Here is a 21,229-nt window from a genome sequence, read left to right on the forward strand (position 1 = left end):
ATCAGGCGCCAGGAGTAACGGTTGAGGCCTCTTCATCAGGTGCCAGGAGTAACGGCTGAGGCCTCTTCATCAGGCGCCAGGAGTAACGGCTCAGGCCTCTTCATCAGGCGCCAGGAGTAACGGTTGAGGCCTCTTCATCAGGCGCCAGGAGTAACGGTTGAGGCCTCTTCATCAGGTGCCAGGAGTAACGGCTGAGGCCTCTTCATCAGGCGTCAGGAGTAACGGCTCAGGCCTCTTCATCAGGCGCCAGGAGTAACGGCTGAGGCCTCTTCATCAGGCGCCAGGAGTAACGGCTGAGGCCTCTTCATCAGGCGCCAGGAGTAACGGCTGAGGCCTCTTCATCAGGCGCCAGGAGTAACGGCTGAGGCCTCTTCATCAGGCGTCAGGAGTAACGGCTCAGGCCTCTTCATCAGGCGCCAGGAGTAACGGCTCAGGCCTCTTCATCAGGCGCCAGGAGTAACGGCTCAGGCCTCTTCATCAGGCGCCAGGAGTAACGGCTCAGGCCTCTTCATCAGGCGCCAGGAGTAACGGTTGAGGCCTCTTCATCAGGCGCCAGGAGTAACGGCTGAGGCCTCTTCATCAGGTGCCAGGAGTAACGGCTGAGGCCTCTTCATCAGGCGCCAGGAGTAACGGCTCAGGCCTCTTCATCAGGCGCCAGGAGTAACGGTTGAGGCCTCTTCATCAGGCGCCAGGAGTAACGGTTGAGGCCTCTTCATCAGGTGCCAGGAGTAACGGCTGAGGCCTCTTCATCAGGCGCGAGGAGTAACGGCTGAGGCCTCTTCATCAGGCGCCAGGAGTAACGGCTGAGGACCCTTCATCAGGCGCCAGGAGTAATGGCTGCGGCCTCTTCATCAGGTGCCAGGAGTAACGGCTGAGGACCCTTCATCAGGCGCGAGGAGTAACGGCTGAGGACCCTTCATCAGGTGCCAGGAGTAAGAAAGTATCTGAAGAAACACAAGAAGAGACGGCAGAATAAAGGGGCAAGAGAGGAGGCGGGAGACACTACAACTCCCAGCATGCCCTGCTTTCTGTCACATTGTGCTTCTGTGTCAGCCAGAAAATTCTATGTAAATACTTTTATGCCCAGAAATGTGGAGGGAGGGAAACCTCAGCCGCCATCACTTCTCCACACAGCACAAGCTCCTCCCCCAGGTCACATGGTCACCATACAGGTCCTGCATCCACCACTGTCTACTGCTGAGCTCCGCCCACTCACGTGACTGGTCACATGGTGATGACATCATCACAGGTCCTTCATTCATCCAGATTAGCAGCTGAGGATCAGACAGGAGGATACACGGCGGAGGAAGGAGGTGATTATTGCTGCTTCTAGTCACCGTCAGGAGTCACATACGACATATCCAGAGGACGTACAGCTCTGCCCTTCACCGCCCTCCTCACATCAAACCTCCGACACTTTCCCTCCTCAGTCCTGACGTGTCGCCCGATCACCGACCTCAGCGCCGACGATCTACACAATTATTTCATAGAGAATATTCACCGTATCCGAGAGGGAATGTCCTCCCCATCCCCCAATATCGCAGCTCCTCTTCCATCACTTTGTGTGAAGATGTGACCCGGCTCTTCGCATCTTTTCGCCCTACTACCTGCACCAGTAATAATAATAATCTTTTTATTTATATACAATTCAGACAATTTACAGACATCATCACTGTCCCCATTGGGGCTCACAATCTACATTCCCTATCAGTCTCTGGAGTGTGGGAGGAAACCCACAGAAACACGGGGAGAATATACAAACTCCTGGCAGATGTCGTCCTTGGTGGGATATGAACCCAGGACCCCAGCGCTGCGAGGCTGCAGTACTAACAACTGAGCCACCGTGCTGCCCTGTGACCCTATTCCCTCACATCTCCTTCAGTCTCTTTCCCCTGCTGTCACCACTCACCTAACTACATACTTAATCCTTCCCTCTCATCTGGAATCTTTTCCTCCTCATTTAAACACGCCAGCATACAGCCATTACTTAAAAAACTCTCCCTTGACCAGAACTGTGCTGCTAACTACAGACCGGTCTCTCTTCCCTTCATCTCTACACTCCTGGAACGCCTGATCCACTCCCGTCTAATCCGCTATCTCTCAGATAACTCTCTTCTTAACCCTTTACAATCCGGTTTCTACTGTTTACTCCCCACAGAAACTGCCCTCACTTTAAGGTACCATCACACTAAAGCCCCCGTCTCACATAGCAAGATCACTGCTGAGTCACGGTTTTTGTGACGCAACAGCGACCTCACCAGCGATGTCGCTATGTGAGACACTTTGCAGCGATCAGGCCCCTGCTGTGAGGTCGCTAATCGCTGCAGAGTGTTCTGGACCATTTTTTGGTCCTTGACCTCCCGCTGGTCAGCACACATCGCTATGAGTGACCAGCGGGACCAGCGATCAGGCTGGTAACCATGATAAACAGCGGGTTACTAGGGGCACATGCGCACTTAGTAACCCGCTGTTTATCATGGTTACCACTCTGCTATGGTGAGCGGTAACCTCCCGCTCACCGTAGCAGAGTGGTAGCCATGATAAACAGCGGGTTACTAAGTGAACATGTGCCCCTAGTAACCCGATGTTTATCATGGTTACCAGCCTGCTCCTGCTTCAGCAGCAGGCTGGTAACCAGGAGCAGGACATCGTGGAAAGATTCTTTCCACGATGTCGCTGCTCCCCTGATCGCTGGTGAGCTGGCAGGGATCGTTGTTGTGTCGCTATGTGGTCGCTGGTGAGATGTCAAACAGTCAGATCTTCCCAACGACGCAGCAACGATACGGCGACCCGTAGCGACCTGTATAACGATGTCGGCGGTCGTTGGGACCCTGTCACATAGCAGCTACTCTGACGATTCAGACCTCGATCAGCGACGACTTCTCAGTTCTGAGTCGCCAACGAGGTTGTTGGTAAGGTGTCAAACACACCGATGCATGCTACCCAGCGGGACCTCAACGATCAAAAAATGGTCCAGGCCATTTCGACACGACCAGTGATCTCACAGCAGGGGCCTGGTCGCTGCTACGTGTCAAACGAGATCGCTGCTGAGGTTGCTGTTGCGTCACAAAACTTGTGACTCAGCAGCGATCTCACTTAGTGTGACGGGGGCTTTAGTCTCTAACGATCTATTAACAGCTAAATCTAATGGTCCCTGCTCTCTGCTGATTCTCCTGGATCTCTGCAGCGTTCCACACTGTGGATCACCTGCTCCTCCTCACTATGCTCCACTCTATCTTGCTCAAGGACACTGCGCTCTCCTTATTCTCCTATCTCTCTGACTGCTCCTTCATTAATTTGATAATAATTAGTACTATAATTTGTTGCAAACAATGATTGGTTGTTTGTTAGATGTCACCTGATGATGATTTTTGGCCCGTATAAGGTACTCAGACCTTGTCTTAGAATCTGCAGTCACTTTGGCTTTGTTTAATATTTGACCAGAGTAACTTCTCTCTCAGTTAATGCAATAGAAAGTTTATTCACCAAAGAGAGGAGGAGATAGATTGCAACTTTTCAGATTCAAAGAGGCTTCATGGATTTTAACATTGATTAGTCGTACCCCGTATGGAATGAATATAAAAATTGATATGATGTATACACATCTATATATATAATCGTCTTATCCCGTCTGTCTGTGTGTCTGTCTGTCCAGGAAATCCCGCGTCGCTCATTGGTCCGGCAGCGGCCAATCAGCGCCGGGGGATTTCTAAAAAAAGATGGCGGCCGTTAGCGGCTCATCTGCGGGACGGAGCTGAGCGGCGATGCAGCCGGGAGATGACCAGCGCGAGGCGCTCATCTCCCGGCCGGCAACAGCAGAAGGAACCCGACCGCCGGACCCATCTGCGGGACGGAGATGCAGCCGGGAGATGAGCGGCGCTCGGCGCTCATCTCCCGGCCGGTAGCAGCGGAAGGACCGCCGGCGCCGCTGACCTCCATGCGGAAGGGAGGACCGGGGAGCGGCGCTGCGAGTCCGGATACTTCAGCTGCCAGCGCCCGCTCATGTCCCGGGTTCTCGCAGCGGAAGTATCCGCACAGGCAGCGCCGCTCCCCGGTCCTCACCAAGACGATTCGATGATTGGTGGCGGTCTTCGGACCCGACCAATCACTGATCTTAGCGCAAAACTTAAACACTATTGTGCTGATTGGTCGCCGACGCTGCCCGCGACCAATCACTGATTTGGGCGCCAAATTTAAATATCGGCCGCGACCAATCACCACAGCGGTGTTTAAATGTGGAGCCAAGATCGGTGATTGGTCGCGGCCGACATTTAAATTTGTCGCCCAAATCGGTGATTGGTCGTGGGCAGCGTCTGCGACCAATCAGCACAGTAGTGTTTAACTTTGGCCGCAAGATCAGTGATTGGTGCGGCACATTTAAATAGCGGCCGCGACTAATTGGACCCGCAGCGCCGCTCCCCGGTCCTCCCTTCACGCCCTAGCCGCATGGATGTCAGCGGCGCTGCCTGTGCGGATACTTCCGCTCCGAGAACCCGGGACATGAGCGGGCGCTCGGAGCAGAAGTATCCGGACCCGCAGCGCCTCTCCCCGGTCCTCCCTTCACACCCTAGCCGCTGATGTCCCCACAGTACCTGCATGGTGTTACAAAGGTCCGGACATTTGTGTTAAAAAACGCTGATTGGTCGCGGGATCTGCCCGCGACCAATCACCGATTTCGGCACCAAATTTAAATATCGTCCGCGACCATTCACCGATCTTGGCTCCACATTTAAACACCGCTGTACTGATTGGTCGCGGACGCTATTTAAATGTGCTGCCCAAATCGTTGATTGGTCGCGCACAGCGTCGGCGACCAATCAGCACAGCGGTGTTTAACTTTAGCGCCAAGATCACTGATTGGTCGGGTGCGGAGAGCGCGACCAATCAGCGAATCGTATTGGTGAGCGGGGAGCGGAATCGTATTAGTGAGGACTGGGGAGCGCCGCTGCCTGTGCGGCTACTTCCACTCCGAGAAGCCGGGAGATGAGCGACTGCTCGCAGCAGAAGTATCCGGACTCGCAGCGCCGCTCCCCGGTCCTCCCTTCACACCCTAGCCGCTGATGTCTCCACAGTATCCGCATGGTGTTACAAAGGTCCGGACATTTGTGTTAAAAATCGCTGATTGGTCGCAGGCGCTGCCCGCGACCAATCACCGATTTGGGCGCCAAATTCAAATATCGGCCGTGACCAATCAGCACAGCGGTGTTTAAATGTGGAGCCAAGATCGGTGATTGGTCGCGGCCGATATTTAAATTTGGCGCCCAAATCGGTGATTGGTCGCGGGCAGCGCCAGCGACCAATCAGCTTTTTTTCACACAAATGTCCGGACCTTTGTAACACTATGCGGATACTGTGGAGACATCAGCGGCTAGGGTGTGAAGGGAGGACCGGGGAGCGGCGCTGCGGGTCGGGATACTTCTGCTGCGAGCAGTCGCTCATCTCCCGGCTTCTCGGAGTGGAAGTATCCGCACAGGCAGCGGCGCTCCCCGTTCCTCACTAATACGATTCCGCTCCCCGCTCCTCACCAATACGATTCGCTGATTGGTCGCGCTCTCCGCACGAGACCAATCAGTGATCTTGGCGCTAAAGTTAAACACCGCTCTGCTGATTGGTCGCGGCCGCTGCCCGCGACCAATCACCGATTTGGGCGCCACATTTAAATAGCGGCCGCGACCAATCACAGATCTTAGCGCCACATTTAAACACTGCTGTGCTGATTGGTCACGGACGCTGACCGTGACCAATCACCGATTTGGGCGCCACATTTAAATAGCGGCCGCGACCAATCACCGATCTTGCCGCGACATTTAAACACTGCTGTGCTAATTGGTCGCGGACGCCAGCCGCGACCAATCAGCGAGCTTGGCGCCAAATTTAAACAACGCTCTGCTCATTGGTCGCGGACGCCAGACGCGTCCAATCAGCGAGATTGGCGCAAAATTTAAACAACGCTCTGCTGATTGATCGCGGTCGCTGGCCGAGATCAATCAGCAGTATTGGCGCCAAATTTAAACCTCACTCTGCTGATTGGTCGCCGGCCGCGACTAATCAGCGATTTTGGTGCCAAATTTAAACACGCTCTCCATTCCTCACTAACACGGTTCACTGATTGGTCACGGGCGGCGGCCGCGACCAATCAGCGATTTTGGCGCCAAATTTAAACACCGCTCTGCTGATTGGTCGCGGCCGCCATCCGCGACCAATCAGCCAGATTGGCGCCAAATTTAAACAACGCTCTGCTGATTGGTCGAGGCCGGCGACCGCGACCAATCAGCAGAGCGATGCAGAGCGGGGTTTAAATTTGGCCCCAAAGTCGCTGATTAGTCGCGGCTGACGGCCGCGACCAATCAGCAGAGCGTTGTTTAAATTTTGCGCCAAAATCGCTGATTGGTCGAGGCCGGCAACTGCGACCAATCAGCAAAGCGGTGTTTAAATTTGGCGGCAATATTGGTGATTGGTCGCGGGCGGCGGCCGCGACCAATCAGCGAACCGTGTTAGTGAGGACTGGAGAGCGTGTTTAAATTTGGCACCAAAATCACTGATTAGTCACGACCAATCAGCAGAGCGGTGTTTAAATTTGGCGCCAATACTGCTGATTGGTCGAGGCCGCCGGCCGCGACCAATCAATCAGCAGTATTGGCGCCAAATTTAAACACCGCTCTGCTGATTGGTCGCGGTTGCCGGCCTCGACCAATCATCGATTTTTGGCGCAAAATTTAAACACCGCTCTGCTAATTGCGCCCCGTCGGCCGCATACCTATTCTAGAATACCCGATGCATTAGAATCGGGCCACCATCTAGTTGATTTATAATACTGCTGAATATTTATTAGGTGCGGAGTAAATTCTTTTTCACTTCGTAACGTCATTTCCTCTTTGGTTACTATTTAAACAGCACCTCTAAGCGTCAGAACTATGGCATACTAAGATTAAGAACAATCTATCTTCGAAATGCGTCAGTGAGCCTGACCCTGATCTCACGCCTTTTTTAAATAATCACAGTGCCGTATGCACCTTTTTCCAATTTTTGACATTTGTACACTTTGTACTGCATCTATATCACTTACATTCATATTGAATTTATTATACTTCCGATCATTATTACTGCCCCTCTATACACTATGTGCCCTAATCGCTAACATGAAGATTTTATCCTTAACCCTCTGTACTATATTCACCTGGATTCCTCCTTCATACATAATAATAATAATCTTTATATAGCGCTAACATATTCCACATCGCTTTACATACATTATCGTCGCTGTCCCCATCGGGGCTCACAATCTAGATTCCCTATCAGTATGTCTTTGGAGTGTGGGAGGAAACCGGAGAACCCGGAGGAAACCCACGCAAACATGGGGAGAACATACAACATCCTTGCAGATGATGTCCTTGGTGGGATTTGAACCCAGGACCCCAGTGCTGCAAGGCTTCAGTGCTAACCACTGAGCCACCGTGTCGTACATCAGCAGCACCATAAAACCCATGTCTTTAGACAGTCCGATCACTTCACCTCGATAATCTGTCTCCCGTTCTCCCTTCCATGCACTCAGTAACACTTTGTATCTGTACTATACACACGCTGGCTGGTCACCGGCTCGTACAGCGAGATTTGCATGCGCTTACTTATTATATTGATATCCAGCCCGTACACGACAAGCACTTAACTGTGTTAAATAATTGTTTGGGGTTATAGGATGAAGAAATTATGACAGTTGTGAATGTAGACAGACTTGAAGGTATAAATTTTTTTGCTTAATTATGATACAGCTTTCCTGTACGTGTGTGTTTCCAGCTCCTGGATGATAACCATAGCATTTTTGTGAGGTTGGTGTCAGGGCTGTCTATTGATTTATCACTTTGAGTCAATAGCCTATGCGAGTGTGGCATGCGCCCATGTCGTGGAGTGAAGATATGCTGGCCACCAGTAGAGCCAGAGAGTGTGTGTGTCTAGGAATTAGAGGTTTCTGCGGGAATGTACTAATTGTTGAACTTGGTTGCTAGTGAAGAGGACAGGGATGAGGATTGTGAGCAGGTGATGGTCAGATAGTGGGAGGTTACATAAGGTATAGAGGCGGGTGAAGAAGAACAGTAGTGTATGTCCAGATGTGTGGGTGGTGGTGGTGAACTAATGTGTGAGACCAAAGGATGAAGCAAGTGACGAGTTTGGAGGCTGCCGACTGGTGGGTATCAATGGAAATGTTCAAATCAGCCATGATGATGATGGGCAAACTGTAGGAGCTAGGTGTAGAAGTGGTCGAAAAAGGGGGTTGTGGAGCCTGGGAAGATGAGGTATGAGGAGATGAGGTTGGAGAAGGAGAGTACACAGCTTGCTTGTGTTTTAGGAGACATCGGAGGTCTATGAGCAGGTCTGCAGATGACGTTAGTGGTGTGGGAGCACTGGAGATACAGGAGCTTCTCACAAAATTAGAATATGATCAAAAAGTGAATTTATTTCAGTTCTCCAATACAAAAAGTGAAACTCCTATATTATATAGAGTCATTACACACAGAGGGATCTATTATATAGAGTCATTACACACAGAGGGATCTATTATATAGAGTCATTACACACAGAGGGATCTATTATATAGAGTCATTACACACAGAGGGATCTATTATATAGTCATTACACACAGAGGGATCTATTATATAGAGTCATTACACACAGAGGGATCTATTATATAGAGTCATTACACACAGAGGGATCTATTATATAGAGTCATTACACACAGATCGATCTATTATATAGAGTCATTACACACAGAGGGATCTATTATATAGAGTCATTACACACAGAGGGATCTATTATAAAGAGTCATTACACGCAGAGGGATCTATTATATAGAGTCATTACACGCAGAGCGATCTATTATATAGAGTCATTACACACAGGGGGATCTATTATATAGAGTCATTACACACAGGGGGATCTATTATATAGAGTGTTTACACGCAGGGGGATCTATTATATAGAGTCATTACACGCAGAGCGATCTATTATAAAGAGTCATTACACGCAGAGCGATCTATTATAAAGAGTCATTACACGCAGAGCGATCTATTATAAAGAGTCATTACACGCAGAGGGATCTATTATATAGAGTCATTACACGCAGAGCGATCTATTATATAGAGTCATTACACACAGAGGGATCTATTATATAGAGTCATTACACACAGAGGGATCTATTATATAGAGTCATTACACACAGAGGGATCTATTATATAGAGTCATTACACACAGAGGGATCTATTATATAGAGTCATTACACACAGAGGGATCTATTATATAGTCATTACACACAGAGGGATCTATTATATAGAGTCATTACACACAGAGGGATCTATTATATAGAGTCATTACACACAGAGGGATCTATTATATAGAGTCATTACACACAGAGGGATCTATTATATAGAGTCATTACACACAGAGGGATCTATTATATGGAGTCATTACACACAGAGGGATCTATTATATGGAGTCATTACACACAGAGGGATCTATTATATGGAGTCATTACACACAGAGGGATCTATTATACGGAGTCATTACACACAGAGGGATCTATTATACGGAGTCATTACACACAGAGGGATCTATTATATGGAGTCATTACACACAGAGGGATCTATTATATGGAGTCATTACACACAGAGGGATCTATTATATAGAGTCATTACACGCAGAGGGATCTATTATATAGAGTCATTACACGCAGAGGGATCTATTATATAGAGTCATTACACGCAGAGGGATCTATTATATAGAGTCATTACACGCAGAGGGATCTATTATATAGAGTCATTACACGCAGAGGGATCTATTATATAGAGTCATTACACGCAGAGGGATCTATTATATAGAGTCATTACACGCAGAGGGATCTATTATATAGAGTCATTACACGCAGAGGGATCTATTATATAGAGTCATTACACGCAGAGGGATCTATTATATAGAGTCATTACACGCAGAGCGATCTATTATATAGAGTCATTACACGCAGAGCGATCTATTATATAGAGTCATTACACACAGAGGGGTATATTATATAGGGTCATTACACGCAGAGGGATCTATTATATAGAGTCATTACACGCAGAGGGATCTATTATATAGAGTCATTACACGCAGAGGGATCTATTATATAGGGTCATTACACACAGAGGGATCTATTATATAGGGTCATTACACACAGAGGGATCTATTATATAGAGTCATTACACACAGAGGGATCTATTTCACCTGATTATTTCTGTTAATGTTGATGATTATGGCTTACAGCCAATGAAAACACAGAAGTCATTATCTCAGTAAATTAGAATACTTTATAACAGCTTGAAAAATAATTTTAAAATCCGAAATGTCTGTTCAGTAAATGCCTCAATACTTGGTCGCGGCTCCTTTTGCATCAATTACTGCATCAATGCGGCAATGTGGCATGGAGGCGATCAGCCTGTGGCTGCTGAGGTGTTATGGAAGCCCAGGTGGCTTTGATAGCAGCCTTCAGCTCGTCTGCATTGTTGGGTCTGGTGTCTCTCATCTTCCTCTTGACAATACCCCATAGACTCTCTATAATAGATTCTCTATGGGGTTAAGGTCAGGCGAGTTTGCTGCCAATCAAGCACAGTGATACTGTTGTGTGTAAACCAGGTGTTGGTACTTTTGGCCGTGTGGACAGGGGCCAAGTCCTGCTGGAGAATGACATTTCCATCTCCATAAAGCTTGTCGGCAGAGGGAAGCATGAAGGGCTGTAAAATGTCCTGGTAGACGGCTGCGCTGACTTTGGTCTTGATAAAACACAGTGGACCTTTACCAGCAGATGACATGGCCCCCCAAACCATCACTGATTGTGGAGACTTCACACTAGACCTCCAGCAGCTTGGATTGTGGCCTCTCCACTCTTCCTCCAGACTCTGGGGGCTTGATTTCCAACTGAAATTCAGAATTTACTTTCATCTGAAAACAACACATTGGAGCACTGAGAACAGTCCAGGTCTTCTTCTCCTTGGCCCAGGTAAGACACTTCTGGCGTTGTCTATTGGTCATGAGTGGCTTGACACAAGGAATGCGACACTTGTAGCCCATGTCCTGGATACGTCTGTGTGTGGTGGCTCTTGAAGCAATGACTCCAGCAGCAGTCCACTCCTTGTGAATCTCCCCCAAATTGTTGAATGGCCTTTTCTTTACAATCCTTTCAAGGCTGTGGTTATCCCGGTTGCTTGTGCATCTTTTTCTACTTTATTTTTTCCTTCCACTCAACTCTCCATTAATATGCTTGGATACAGCACTCTGTGAACAGCCAGTTTCTGTAGCAATGACCTTTTGTGGTTTACCCTCCTTGTGGACTGCGTCAGTGACTGCCTTCTGGACATCTGTCAAGTCAGCAGTCTTCCCCATGATTGTGGAGCCTACTGAAACAGACTAAGGGACTTTTTTAAACACTTAGGAAGCCTTTGCAGGTGTTTTTTGTTAATTATTCTAATTTACTGAGATAATGACTTTTGTGTTTTCATTGGCTGTAAGCCATAATCATCAACATTAACAGAAATAAACACGTGAAATAGATCCCTCTGCGTGTAATGACTCTATATAATAGATCCCTCTGTGTGTAATGACTCTATATAATATAGGAGTTTCACTTTTTGTATTGAAGAACTGAAATAAATTAACTTTTTGATGATATTCTAATTTTGTGAGAAGCACCTTTACATGGGGGGCTGAGGGAGGTTAGCAGTGAGGGGGGCACTGGAGATACAGGGGGGGCTGTGGGAGGTTAGCAGTGTGGGGGGCACTGGAGATACATGGGGGCTGTGGGAGGTTAGCGGTGTGGGGGGCACTGGGGATACAGGGGGGCTGTGGGAGGTTAGCGGTGTGGGGGGCACTGGAGATACAGTGGGGCTGTGGAAGGTTAGAGGTGTGGGGGGCACTGGAGATACAGGGGGGCTGTGGGAGGTTAGCGGTGTGGGGAGCACTGGAGATACAGGGGGGCTGTGGGAGGTTAGTGGTGTGGGGGGCACTGGGGATACAGGGGGGCTGTGGGAGGTTAGTGGTGTGGGGGGCACTGGGAATACAGGGCGGCTGTGGGAGGTTAGTGGTGTGGGGGGCACTGGAGATACAGGGGGACTGTGGGAGGTTAGCGGTGTGGGGAGCACTGGAGATACATGGGGGCTGTGGGAGGTTAGCGGTGTGGGGGGCACTGGTGATACATGAGGGCTGTGGGCGGTTAGTGGTGTGGGGGGCACTGGAGATACAGGGGGGCTGTGGGAGGTTAGCTGTGTGGGGAGCACTGGAGATACATGGGGGCTGTGGGAGGTTAGTGGTGTGGGGAGCACTGGAAATACTTGGGGGCTGTGGGAGGTTAGCGGTGTGGGGGGCAATGAAGATACATGGGGGCACTAAGGTATTTGGAGTTTGAGAAGCTTTTCTTATGAAGCTTAGACAAAGACCTCTGGATTGCATTTGAAACACGTTGCTTTTTCTCCGTAATATACTCTGATTGGAATAGGTGATAACTTGCTGACATTCCACCATTGGGACACACCGAGCTGCAGAACAAAGAACCTTTTTTCCATTGGGATAGATCAGGAGTGCGTATGCCCGACCACCGCCCCATACATAATGTATTGGGCTGTCAATCATTGTGTTCTGCTTTTTTGGGCATCCCCATAGTGAATGATTGAAGTGGCAGATGGGTGTCTGACTTGCCTCATCATTTTGTAATAGGGCTAAAGGTTCCCTGATCTGCCAATTGGTGCGGGTCCCAGCGATCAGCAAGTCAACACATCTACTGATAGATGTAAACTTGTATGAGTAAAATACAAGTTTTGTGGAAAAAGATTCAGTAGAAACAATATTAATCTGTTTTTTAAGTTCCTGTTATAAATCTTTCTGCATCTTCAGAGTTGGAAATATTCCTCTTACCATGTGGTAAAGATGGAGAAACTGTTTTTCTCAATGCTCAGTAAGTGCGGGTCTGCATTTCTCACATGACCTGGTCTCCTGAGTGATCAGGATCCTCTGTTTTGTCATTTAGGTGTCTGCAGGACTAGATGCCTTTTTCTAGCTGTAGTTTTCTCATGTTTTTCAAATAGGATGGACGAGGATGGGAAGGCAATCGCCAAAAGATTATTAAGCTTCACCCTGGAGATCATCTACCTGCTGACCGGAGAGGTGAGCAATTCGATATTTCCTTTATAGTAGTGGCACTAGTGGGTCTCCCTACTGGTTCCTGCTGCAAGTACAAACAACTACCACTGGTTGTCAAATGAAGTAATAAAATGATCCGATGTGAAACTTGCGCTGGATTCGTAGGAGTGAAGAATAAAATGGAGAGAAGTGGGTGTAAAAATAATAAAATGATTGGAGAACCTGAAAAAATAAGTTAAAAAAACACAGTTTTATTCGTTGGGTTTAAAACAAATAGTCGGAAGATTAAAATATATATATATATATATATATATATATATATATATATATATATATATATATATATATATATATATATATATATATATATATATATATATATATATATATATATATATATATATATATATATGGTTGGGGAGTTAAAAATAATAACCGTTGGAGGTAAAAGGTTCTTATAAAGGTTACATACTTACTATTAGATAGAAGAAGAAAAAGATTTCCCTAGTAGCATATACATCATCTGTCTGGAAACTTCAGCTGGAGAAGAGTTCAGCGATGGGCAGAGAATGCGTCCTAGGTCCTACACTGTGAAGAGCGTCCTCTTCACAGGTCCACAATGCTTCAGTCATAACTGAATTCTTCAACAGCTTTTATATTTTAGAAAAACGCTTACCCAACCTAATATTACGTAAGCATGAAAATTCATAGGTTGTTGTCCAACATTCCAATCCCGTGACCGTGGCCAGCTATCACAGATAAGCAATGCCGGACAAGACCTGTTCACGGACCATTCTACCTCTGTCATAATGTTTACATATGATAAGAGTAAATCCTACAACGGGTTATAAATCAGAACAAGGTTTTCTTCCCAGACAGTATATTGTGTTAAGAAGCTATGTATCAGTGAGATACATTCACAGATAAAGTATACCTTAACAAAGAATATATAATACGAATATTTAATTAAAGGTTGGATACATCATAATGGGTTTCAGACAGCCACTTATATTTTTGGTACTACAATAAGCTTCTCCATCTTAAGCCATATGCCTGTAGTCTTATTTACAATTTTGTGCAATCGTCTGTCTCTGGTTCTAGCAAACATAGCGTATACAAAAGGCTAATTCCCTTCAGTAATAAAGATTAAACCTCAGACTGTTAGCAAACTTAAACTAAAGCTATGTTTTAACATGTCTGGACTAATGACCCCTAGTCTACTGAGGTAAGATACCTACAAATGCTGACATGTCTGGTTCCTATTTTATTTCAATATGGATTTGAAATATAAAATAGCCATTTTTCATGTTCATACTACAAGGAGTGGGCCAAAATCCCTGCTGCAGTGTGTGCAAACCTGGTCAAGAACTGCAGGAAACATCTGACCTCTGTTCAGAGATAGAGATAGATAGCGATGAGGAACATAGATAGAAATATGACAGTGTGATATACAATCAGTGCGTTGCATGTTTTTTTTTTATTGTTTATTGTACTGCTTTTTCCCTGCCCTTAGACTGTGACTATAACAGAGACATTCTTCACATTTAGAGGAAAAAGGATTCATACACCAACAACGAAGGGGATTCTTTACTGTAAGAGCAGTGAGCTCTCTACCAGAGGAACTTGTCATGATGAATTCAGTTCAGTAGGGTCCAGGATGTCTTTGTTGACTGTAGTAATATCACAAGTTATGGATCCTAGATTACCGGAGATTTGTTATAGATTTAGATTTTTAATGTAAGTTGTTTTAACCAATGGAGACCAGATGATGGGGGGAAATACGTGATTAACGAGATTGAGTCAGTAGGAGGATCCGAATCATGTCATGAGGTGCTGATGTAATTCTTCCACAATGTCAGTAAGGTAAGTGGAGATATCTCCAGGCCTAGTTTGTAGATTAATGAGGGGAGTTTGGGTGGAATGAGACAGAATATAATTCTCTAGAAAGGTCTATGTGACATTATATAGTGTACAGGGGGTACGGAAAGTATTCAGACCCCTTTAAATTTTTCACTCTTTGTTTCATTGCAGCCATTTGGTAAATTCTAAAAAGTTCATTTTCTTCTCATTGAAGTACACTCTGCACCCCATCTTGTCTGAAAAACCCCCCAGAAATGTAGACATTTTTGCAAATTTATTAAAAAGGAAAAACTGAAATATCACTTGGTCATAAGTATTCAGACCCTTTGCTCAGTGTTGAGTAGAAGCCCCCTTTTGAGCTAGTACAGCCATGAGTCTTCTTGTGAATGATGCAACAAGTTTTTCACACCTGGATTTGGGGATCCTCTGCCATTCTTCCTTGCAGATCCTCTCCAGTTCCGTCAGGTTGGATGGTGAACGTTGGTGGACGGCCATTTTCAGGTCTCTCCAGAGATGCTCAGTTGGGTTTAGGTCAGGCCTCTGGCTGGGCCAGTCAAGAATGGTCACAGAGTTGTTCTGAAGCCACTCCTTTTGTTATTTTAGCTGTGTGCTTAGGGTCATTGTCTTGTTGGAAGGTGAACCTTTGGCCAAGTCTGAGGTCCAGAGCACTCTGGAAGAGGTTTTCATCCAAGATATCTCTGTACTTGGCCGCATTTATGTTTCCTTCAATTGCAACCAGTCGTCCTGTCCCTGCAGCTGAAAAACACCCCCATAGCATGATGCTGCCACCACCATGTTTCACTGTTGGGATTGTATTGGGCAGGTGATGAGCAGTGCCTGGTTTTCTCCACACATCCACACATACCGCTTAGAATTATCACCAAAAAGTTCTAGCTTCGTCTCATCAGACCAGAGAATCTTATTTCTCTTAGTCTGAGTCCTTCGTGTGTTTTTGAGCAAACTCTATGCGGGCTTTCATATGTCTTGCACTGAGGAAAGGCTTCCGTCGGGCCACTCTGCCATAAAGGCCCGACTGGTGGAGGGCTGCAGTGATAGTTGACTTTGTGGAACTTTCTCCCATCTCCCTACTGCATCTCTGGAGCTCAGCCACAGTGATCTTGGGGTTCTTCTTTACCTCTCTCACCAAGGCTCTTCTCCCACGATTACTCAGTTTGGCTGGACGGCCAGGTCTAGGAAGACTTCTGGTGGTCCCAAACTTCTTCCACTTAAGGATTATGTAGGCCACTGTGCTCTTAGGAACCTTGAGTAATGCAGAAATTCTTTTGTAACCTTGGCCAGATCTGTGCCTTGCCACAATTCTGTCTCTGAGCTTCTTGGGCAGTTCCTTTGAGCTCATGATTCTCATTTGGTCTGACATGCACCGTGAGCTGTGAGGTCTTATATAGACAGGTCTGTGCCTTTCCAAATCAAGCCCTATCAGTTTAATTAAACACAGCTGGACTCCAATGAAGGAGTAGAACCATCTCAAGGAGGATCACAAGGAAATGGACAGCATGTGACTTAAATATGAGTGTCTGAGCAAAGGGTCTGAATACTTATGACCATGTGATATTTCAGTTTTTCTTTGTAAATAAATTTGCAAAAATTTCTACATTTGTTTTTTCAGTCAAGATGGGGTGCAGAATGGACTTTACTGAGAAAAAAATGAACTTTTTAGAATTTACCAAAATGGCTGCAATGAAACAAAGAGTGAAAAATTTAAAGGGGTCTGAATACTTTCCGTACCCACTGTATATAATGATATTTATCAGCGTCTCTCCATACACAGGATTACACAATAGTGAAGAAGACATCAGGTGACTGTGTGACTCCCAGCAGCCAAGAGTCAGGAGGGCGGAGCAGTAGGCGGTGCCCTATCACAGACCCGCCCCCGCACTCCCTGATACATGAGAGGAGCAAGAAGAAGATCCTAGAAGTCACCAACAAGATGATTGAGCTGCTGACCGGAGAGGTGACTGCTGGGAATGCTGGGATATTATACAGGACTGGCACTGGAGGATTCTGGGTAATGACGCTATCATTGTATGTGTCAGGTTCCTGTAAGGTGTCAGGACGTCACCGTCTATTTCTCCATGGAGGAGTGGGAGTATCTAGAAGGACACAAGGATCTGTACGAGGACATCATGATGGAGGACGACCGGCCCCGCACATCACAGGGTAAGAGGAGACATAAATACAGAAAAAGCTCTTTGAGACAAGGTAAGTTGGTCTTCGGGGGCGGTGCACATTACATGCTGGAGCTAAAAACCTGTAAAGCAAAATCCACATCGCAGAAACCTCTCACCAGACATTCAGCGGCTCAAGCCTGAATCTGTGCCAGTCAGGATAACGTCACATGCAAGGTTTCCACCCAGTGTGGGTTTCCACGAGGAATATCTACAGATAAATTATACATGGAATCCATGCGTTGTGTCACAATCAAATACAAATATACTTCTCATCATCACTGCGGCGTGACCCACGCCTAACACTGTGCCGGTCCTACTAACTGGAAAAGATGCCGGTGATGCTGGCAGGGCGGTGGTTCACACCAGTGTACCATCCCCTGATGACGCCGCTGAAGCGGTGAAACGTGTTGGGAGGACGTGTGGTATAATAACTATTGTCCTGTTCTACCACAAATGATGACACCCTGCGGTATCATCAAAGCAAATATATGTAAATGATCATATAAACAAAATGATTTACATAGATTAGGGACCATCTTTTAATACCCTTTTATGCATTTTAATGAAATAACAGAATAAAAGTTAAATTTTCTAGCCCTATAGAGAGGGATATTATATGGGGTTCTCCCCATTTGGTTAATAATTGGATCATAGGGCCGTCCGGCTGCTTCCATATTGCTTTTTCCCTTTATGAACAAACACCAAACCTGTAGATATTCCACAAATAAGGATAATAATTTTTTCATGGCTAGAAGAAACTGAAGTCACTAATTCCTTAGGTCAGGGGTGGGGAATCTGTTTTCTAAGGGCCATATTTATACCTTCCTTCACAGGCCGTACAAATTGTGCACTAACCACCCACAAAGTATGTCCTGACACTGGCACTGGTGTCAGGACGTAATCTTTCATTGCACGATCCTCAGCATTCGCTAGTGAACCCTGCGTGCCCCTGCTCACAGAGCAAGAAGAAATTAATGGGCTGGCAGCCGTCAAAATACAGTGGCCGGCTCAAGCACTGCGGTCCTCGGGAATCTGTCCGGGGACTGCACAAAAGTCATCGAGGGACATAAACGACCCGTGGGCCTGAGGTACCCCACCCCTGCCTTAGGTTAAAAGCACCAAATTTGTTGGTATTTGTTAAAAAGCTATTGTCACGGATGTGTCAGGGTTGTCAGACAGTCATACGGTGTCCGGCTGTAGAAGGTCGTTGCGTTTGGCCTTACAGACATCTCCCTGATACTTTTATTATACCTTTCTCTTTAAGACTCAGCGGTGATCCTCACCTAGCTTGTGGATTATACCTTTCCCTTTAGGACCCAGAGGTGATCCTCACCTTGCTTGTGGATTATACCTTTCCCTTTAGGACCCAGAGGTGATCCTCACCTTGCTTTGGGATTTTACCTTTTCCTTTAGGACCATGTGTTATCCTCACCTTTCTGCTGTTAATCAGCACTTCCTTTCTGTTTCCTAAAATACATCCTCAGAGAGTTGCTGGTGATAGCGTGTTACACCTATTCAAGCCTGGGATTCTAGTAGTCGACTAGAATTACTTTGGAGTTTCTTCATGGATTGTTGCCGTGCTTTCTCCAGTGTCATCTTGGAGCTAAGTGTATTCCCCTGTTTGTTTCCCCTGTATGTTCTTTAGTTTTTAGTGGGGCTGACTCAGTGTTCACCCCTCCCACTCCCTTCCTAGGGCCTAGCCTTAGGGTCTACTAGGGCTATGTATCCTGCTCGGCCATAGGTGCAGAACCTCTTTAGGGTCGATAGGGGAGTTAGGGTTTGTCGGTAGCTCTGTTTAAGGGTCTCCACTCTCCCCTATTTTTAGGGCTCCCTCCCTTTTTCCCGTTGTTAGTTTCTAGGTTCTTCCCATTCCGAGCTTGACAGCTATTGATCCTTTAGTATAGAATACATAGGTATAAACTCTGGCACAACAGGCATCTGCCCCAAAAACGATAGTTTATGGAATTTTTTTTAAATTTTAAGTCTAACATTGTAGTGTTATAAACAGGCTGTTGGTTACCACTTATAATCCCTCTAGCCATAGACATACAGTCATGGTCGAAAGTGTTGGCACCCTTGAAATTGTTCCAGAAAATGAAGTATTTCTCCCAGAAAATTATTCTAATTACACATGTTTTGTTATACACATGTTTATTTCCTTTGTGTATATGGGAACAGCACAAAAAAACAGAGGAAAAAAGGCTAATTGGACATAATTTCCCACACAACCCCAAAAATGAGCCGGAGAAAATTGTTGGCACCTTTCCAAAATTGTGGGTAAACAACTTTGTTTCAAGCTTGTGGTGCTCGTTCAGATTCACCTGTGGAAAGTAACAGGTGTGAGCAATATGGAAATTACACCTGACACCAGATAAAAACGGGAGAAGATTACTCAATCTTTGCATTGTGTGTCTGTGTGTGCCACACTAAGCATGAAGAACAGAAAGAGGAGAAGAGAACGGTCTGAGGACTTGAGAACCAAAATTGTTGACCAATATAAACAATCTCAATGTGACATGGATAAATCATTTGACAGGGTAGACAGGAGGTCCGAGGTCAAATACCAGGAGGGCTCGTAGTACAGAGGAGTAAGACAAAGGCGTGGTCAGGTAACAGTCCAGGGTCAAAAGCCAGAAGGGTATGTCAAGATATGGGAGTGAAACAAACGAATAATCGGAGACTAAGACCGGAGTCAGATACCTGATGTCAGAGAGTGTCTGACCTTCTGTCCTTCTCCAGCACAGTAACCTGCCATCACTGTTACAGTTCACACTGCTATAGTCGTGAGAAAGTATTTATAAACTAAACTACTTTTCTGTAAACCTCTCCATGAATGCCCGGTTGTGCCTAAAGTACCTGCAGTGACTGATAGAGCCCAGACCATCTGCAGTGCCCATCACAGGGGATACGCGCTACAATTACAATATATACAAAGCAATTTACCTCCATCAGCCATAAAGTGCAGAGCATAAAGATAAACCTCCATTATTTAGAAGGTACCTGGGTCACCTTCCACCTGCTTACATGTGTCTCCCTCACAGATGGACTCATCGGAAGAAATCCACCAGAGAGACGTCCCAATCCTCCGTGTTACCAGGAACGTGCAGAAGAAAATCACAACGTCCCGGAGAATCATCAGGTAGATGAAGCTGAGCCACATACAAACTCTATACAGGGTTGTGTGGACCTTTAAGGTCACAGATGTAAGAGCTCTTGGGTGATTTCCTACAGTCAACTGGTTGCAATACTGTAGGAAAGGCTATGGCTTCTTTAGAGCCTATGAGAAAACGTATAAAACTTTTAAACTTTGATATAAAAGATACAGTTTACAGAAACACAGACAAAATGGGCAACAAAAACGAAGGTAAAAAAGCAGTGTGGATAAAATAAAAGCATAAAGTGACAATGTTATGTTGTGTAGCAACTCACTCGGGAAAATAGGTAATACACTAAAAAACTGCAGCTGACCCTTCTGTTTCCTGTACAGACTAGAGATCCTGACACCGCGGTCCCAGGTGGTTCCTGCGTGAGCAGAGAGAGCCCACAAACTAAGAGACGGCAACTCGGACCTATACAGCCTAAAAGGCCGTTGAGCGCTTTACGTTCCTCTTAAAGAACCAGAGATCAGACCAGAATGTAAATCACCTACAAAAGGGAAAGTGTTCTGAAATAGAAAAAAGCAGTGAGTAGAATAAACCACGGAATACACAGTAAAGTATAAAGTACATACTGTTAGACAATATGCCGCCTACTTCCAGTAAAGCAACAGAAGATAGGTGCAGCGTAAAGTACAGAAACTGCAAAGATATTAACCTTAGCTGGAATTTCACTAACTGGTTTCAACCCCTTTCCGACCTTGTCAGTAATAGTATGTAGCTGCGCACTGGGCCTATAGAGTGCCAGCTACGTACTACTACGCGCGCTGCGATCGCGCCCGCACGCAAGCGGTGCGATCACCGCCGGGTGTCAGCTGATTGTCACAGCTGACACCCGGTGCTATCTGCCAGGAGCGGTCCCGCACCGCT

At 46.4% G+C, this 21,229-nt stretch overlaps 1 protein-coding gene across 1 annotated transcript in view; it reads left to right on the forward strand.

The window, feature by feature from the left end:
* Positions 1–1,222: 1,222 nt before the first annotated feature.
* Positions 1,223–21,229, forward strand: part of LOC141266110 (uncharacterized) — an 86,268-nt gene continuing 66,261 nt past the window's right edge. Inside the window, exons 1-5 of the mRNA XM_073680050.1 lie at positions 1,223–1,313; positions 13,101–13,179; positions 16,805–16,987; positions 17,070–17,193; positions 20,246–20,343. Coding sequence (XP_073536151.1) covers positions 13,102–13,179; positions 16,805–16,987; positions 17,070–17,193; positions 20,246–20,343 — 483 coding nt within the window. The 5' untranslated portion in view covers positions 1,223–1,313; position 13,101. The remainder of the gene's footprint in view (positions 1,314–13,100; positions 13,180–16,804; positions 16,988–17,069; positions 17,194–20,245; positions 20,344–21,229) is intronic.

This window comes from Phyllobates terribilis, unplaced genomic scaffold (assembly GCF_046119375.1).
Source record: "Phyllobates terribilis strain yellow unplaced genomic scaffold, ASM4611937v1 Scaffold_4__5_contigs__length_816908805, whole genome shotgun sequence".
NCBI classification, from domain to species: Eukaryota; Metazoa; Chordata; class Amphibia; order Anura; family Dendrobatidae; genus Phyllobates; species Phyllobates terribilis.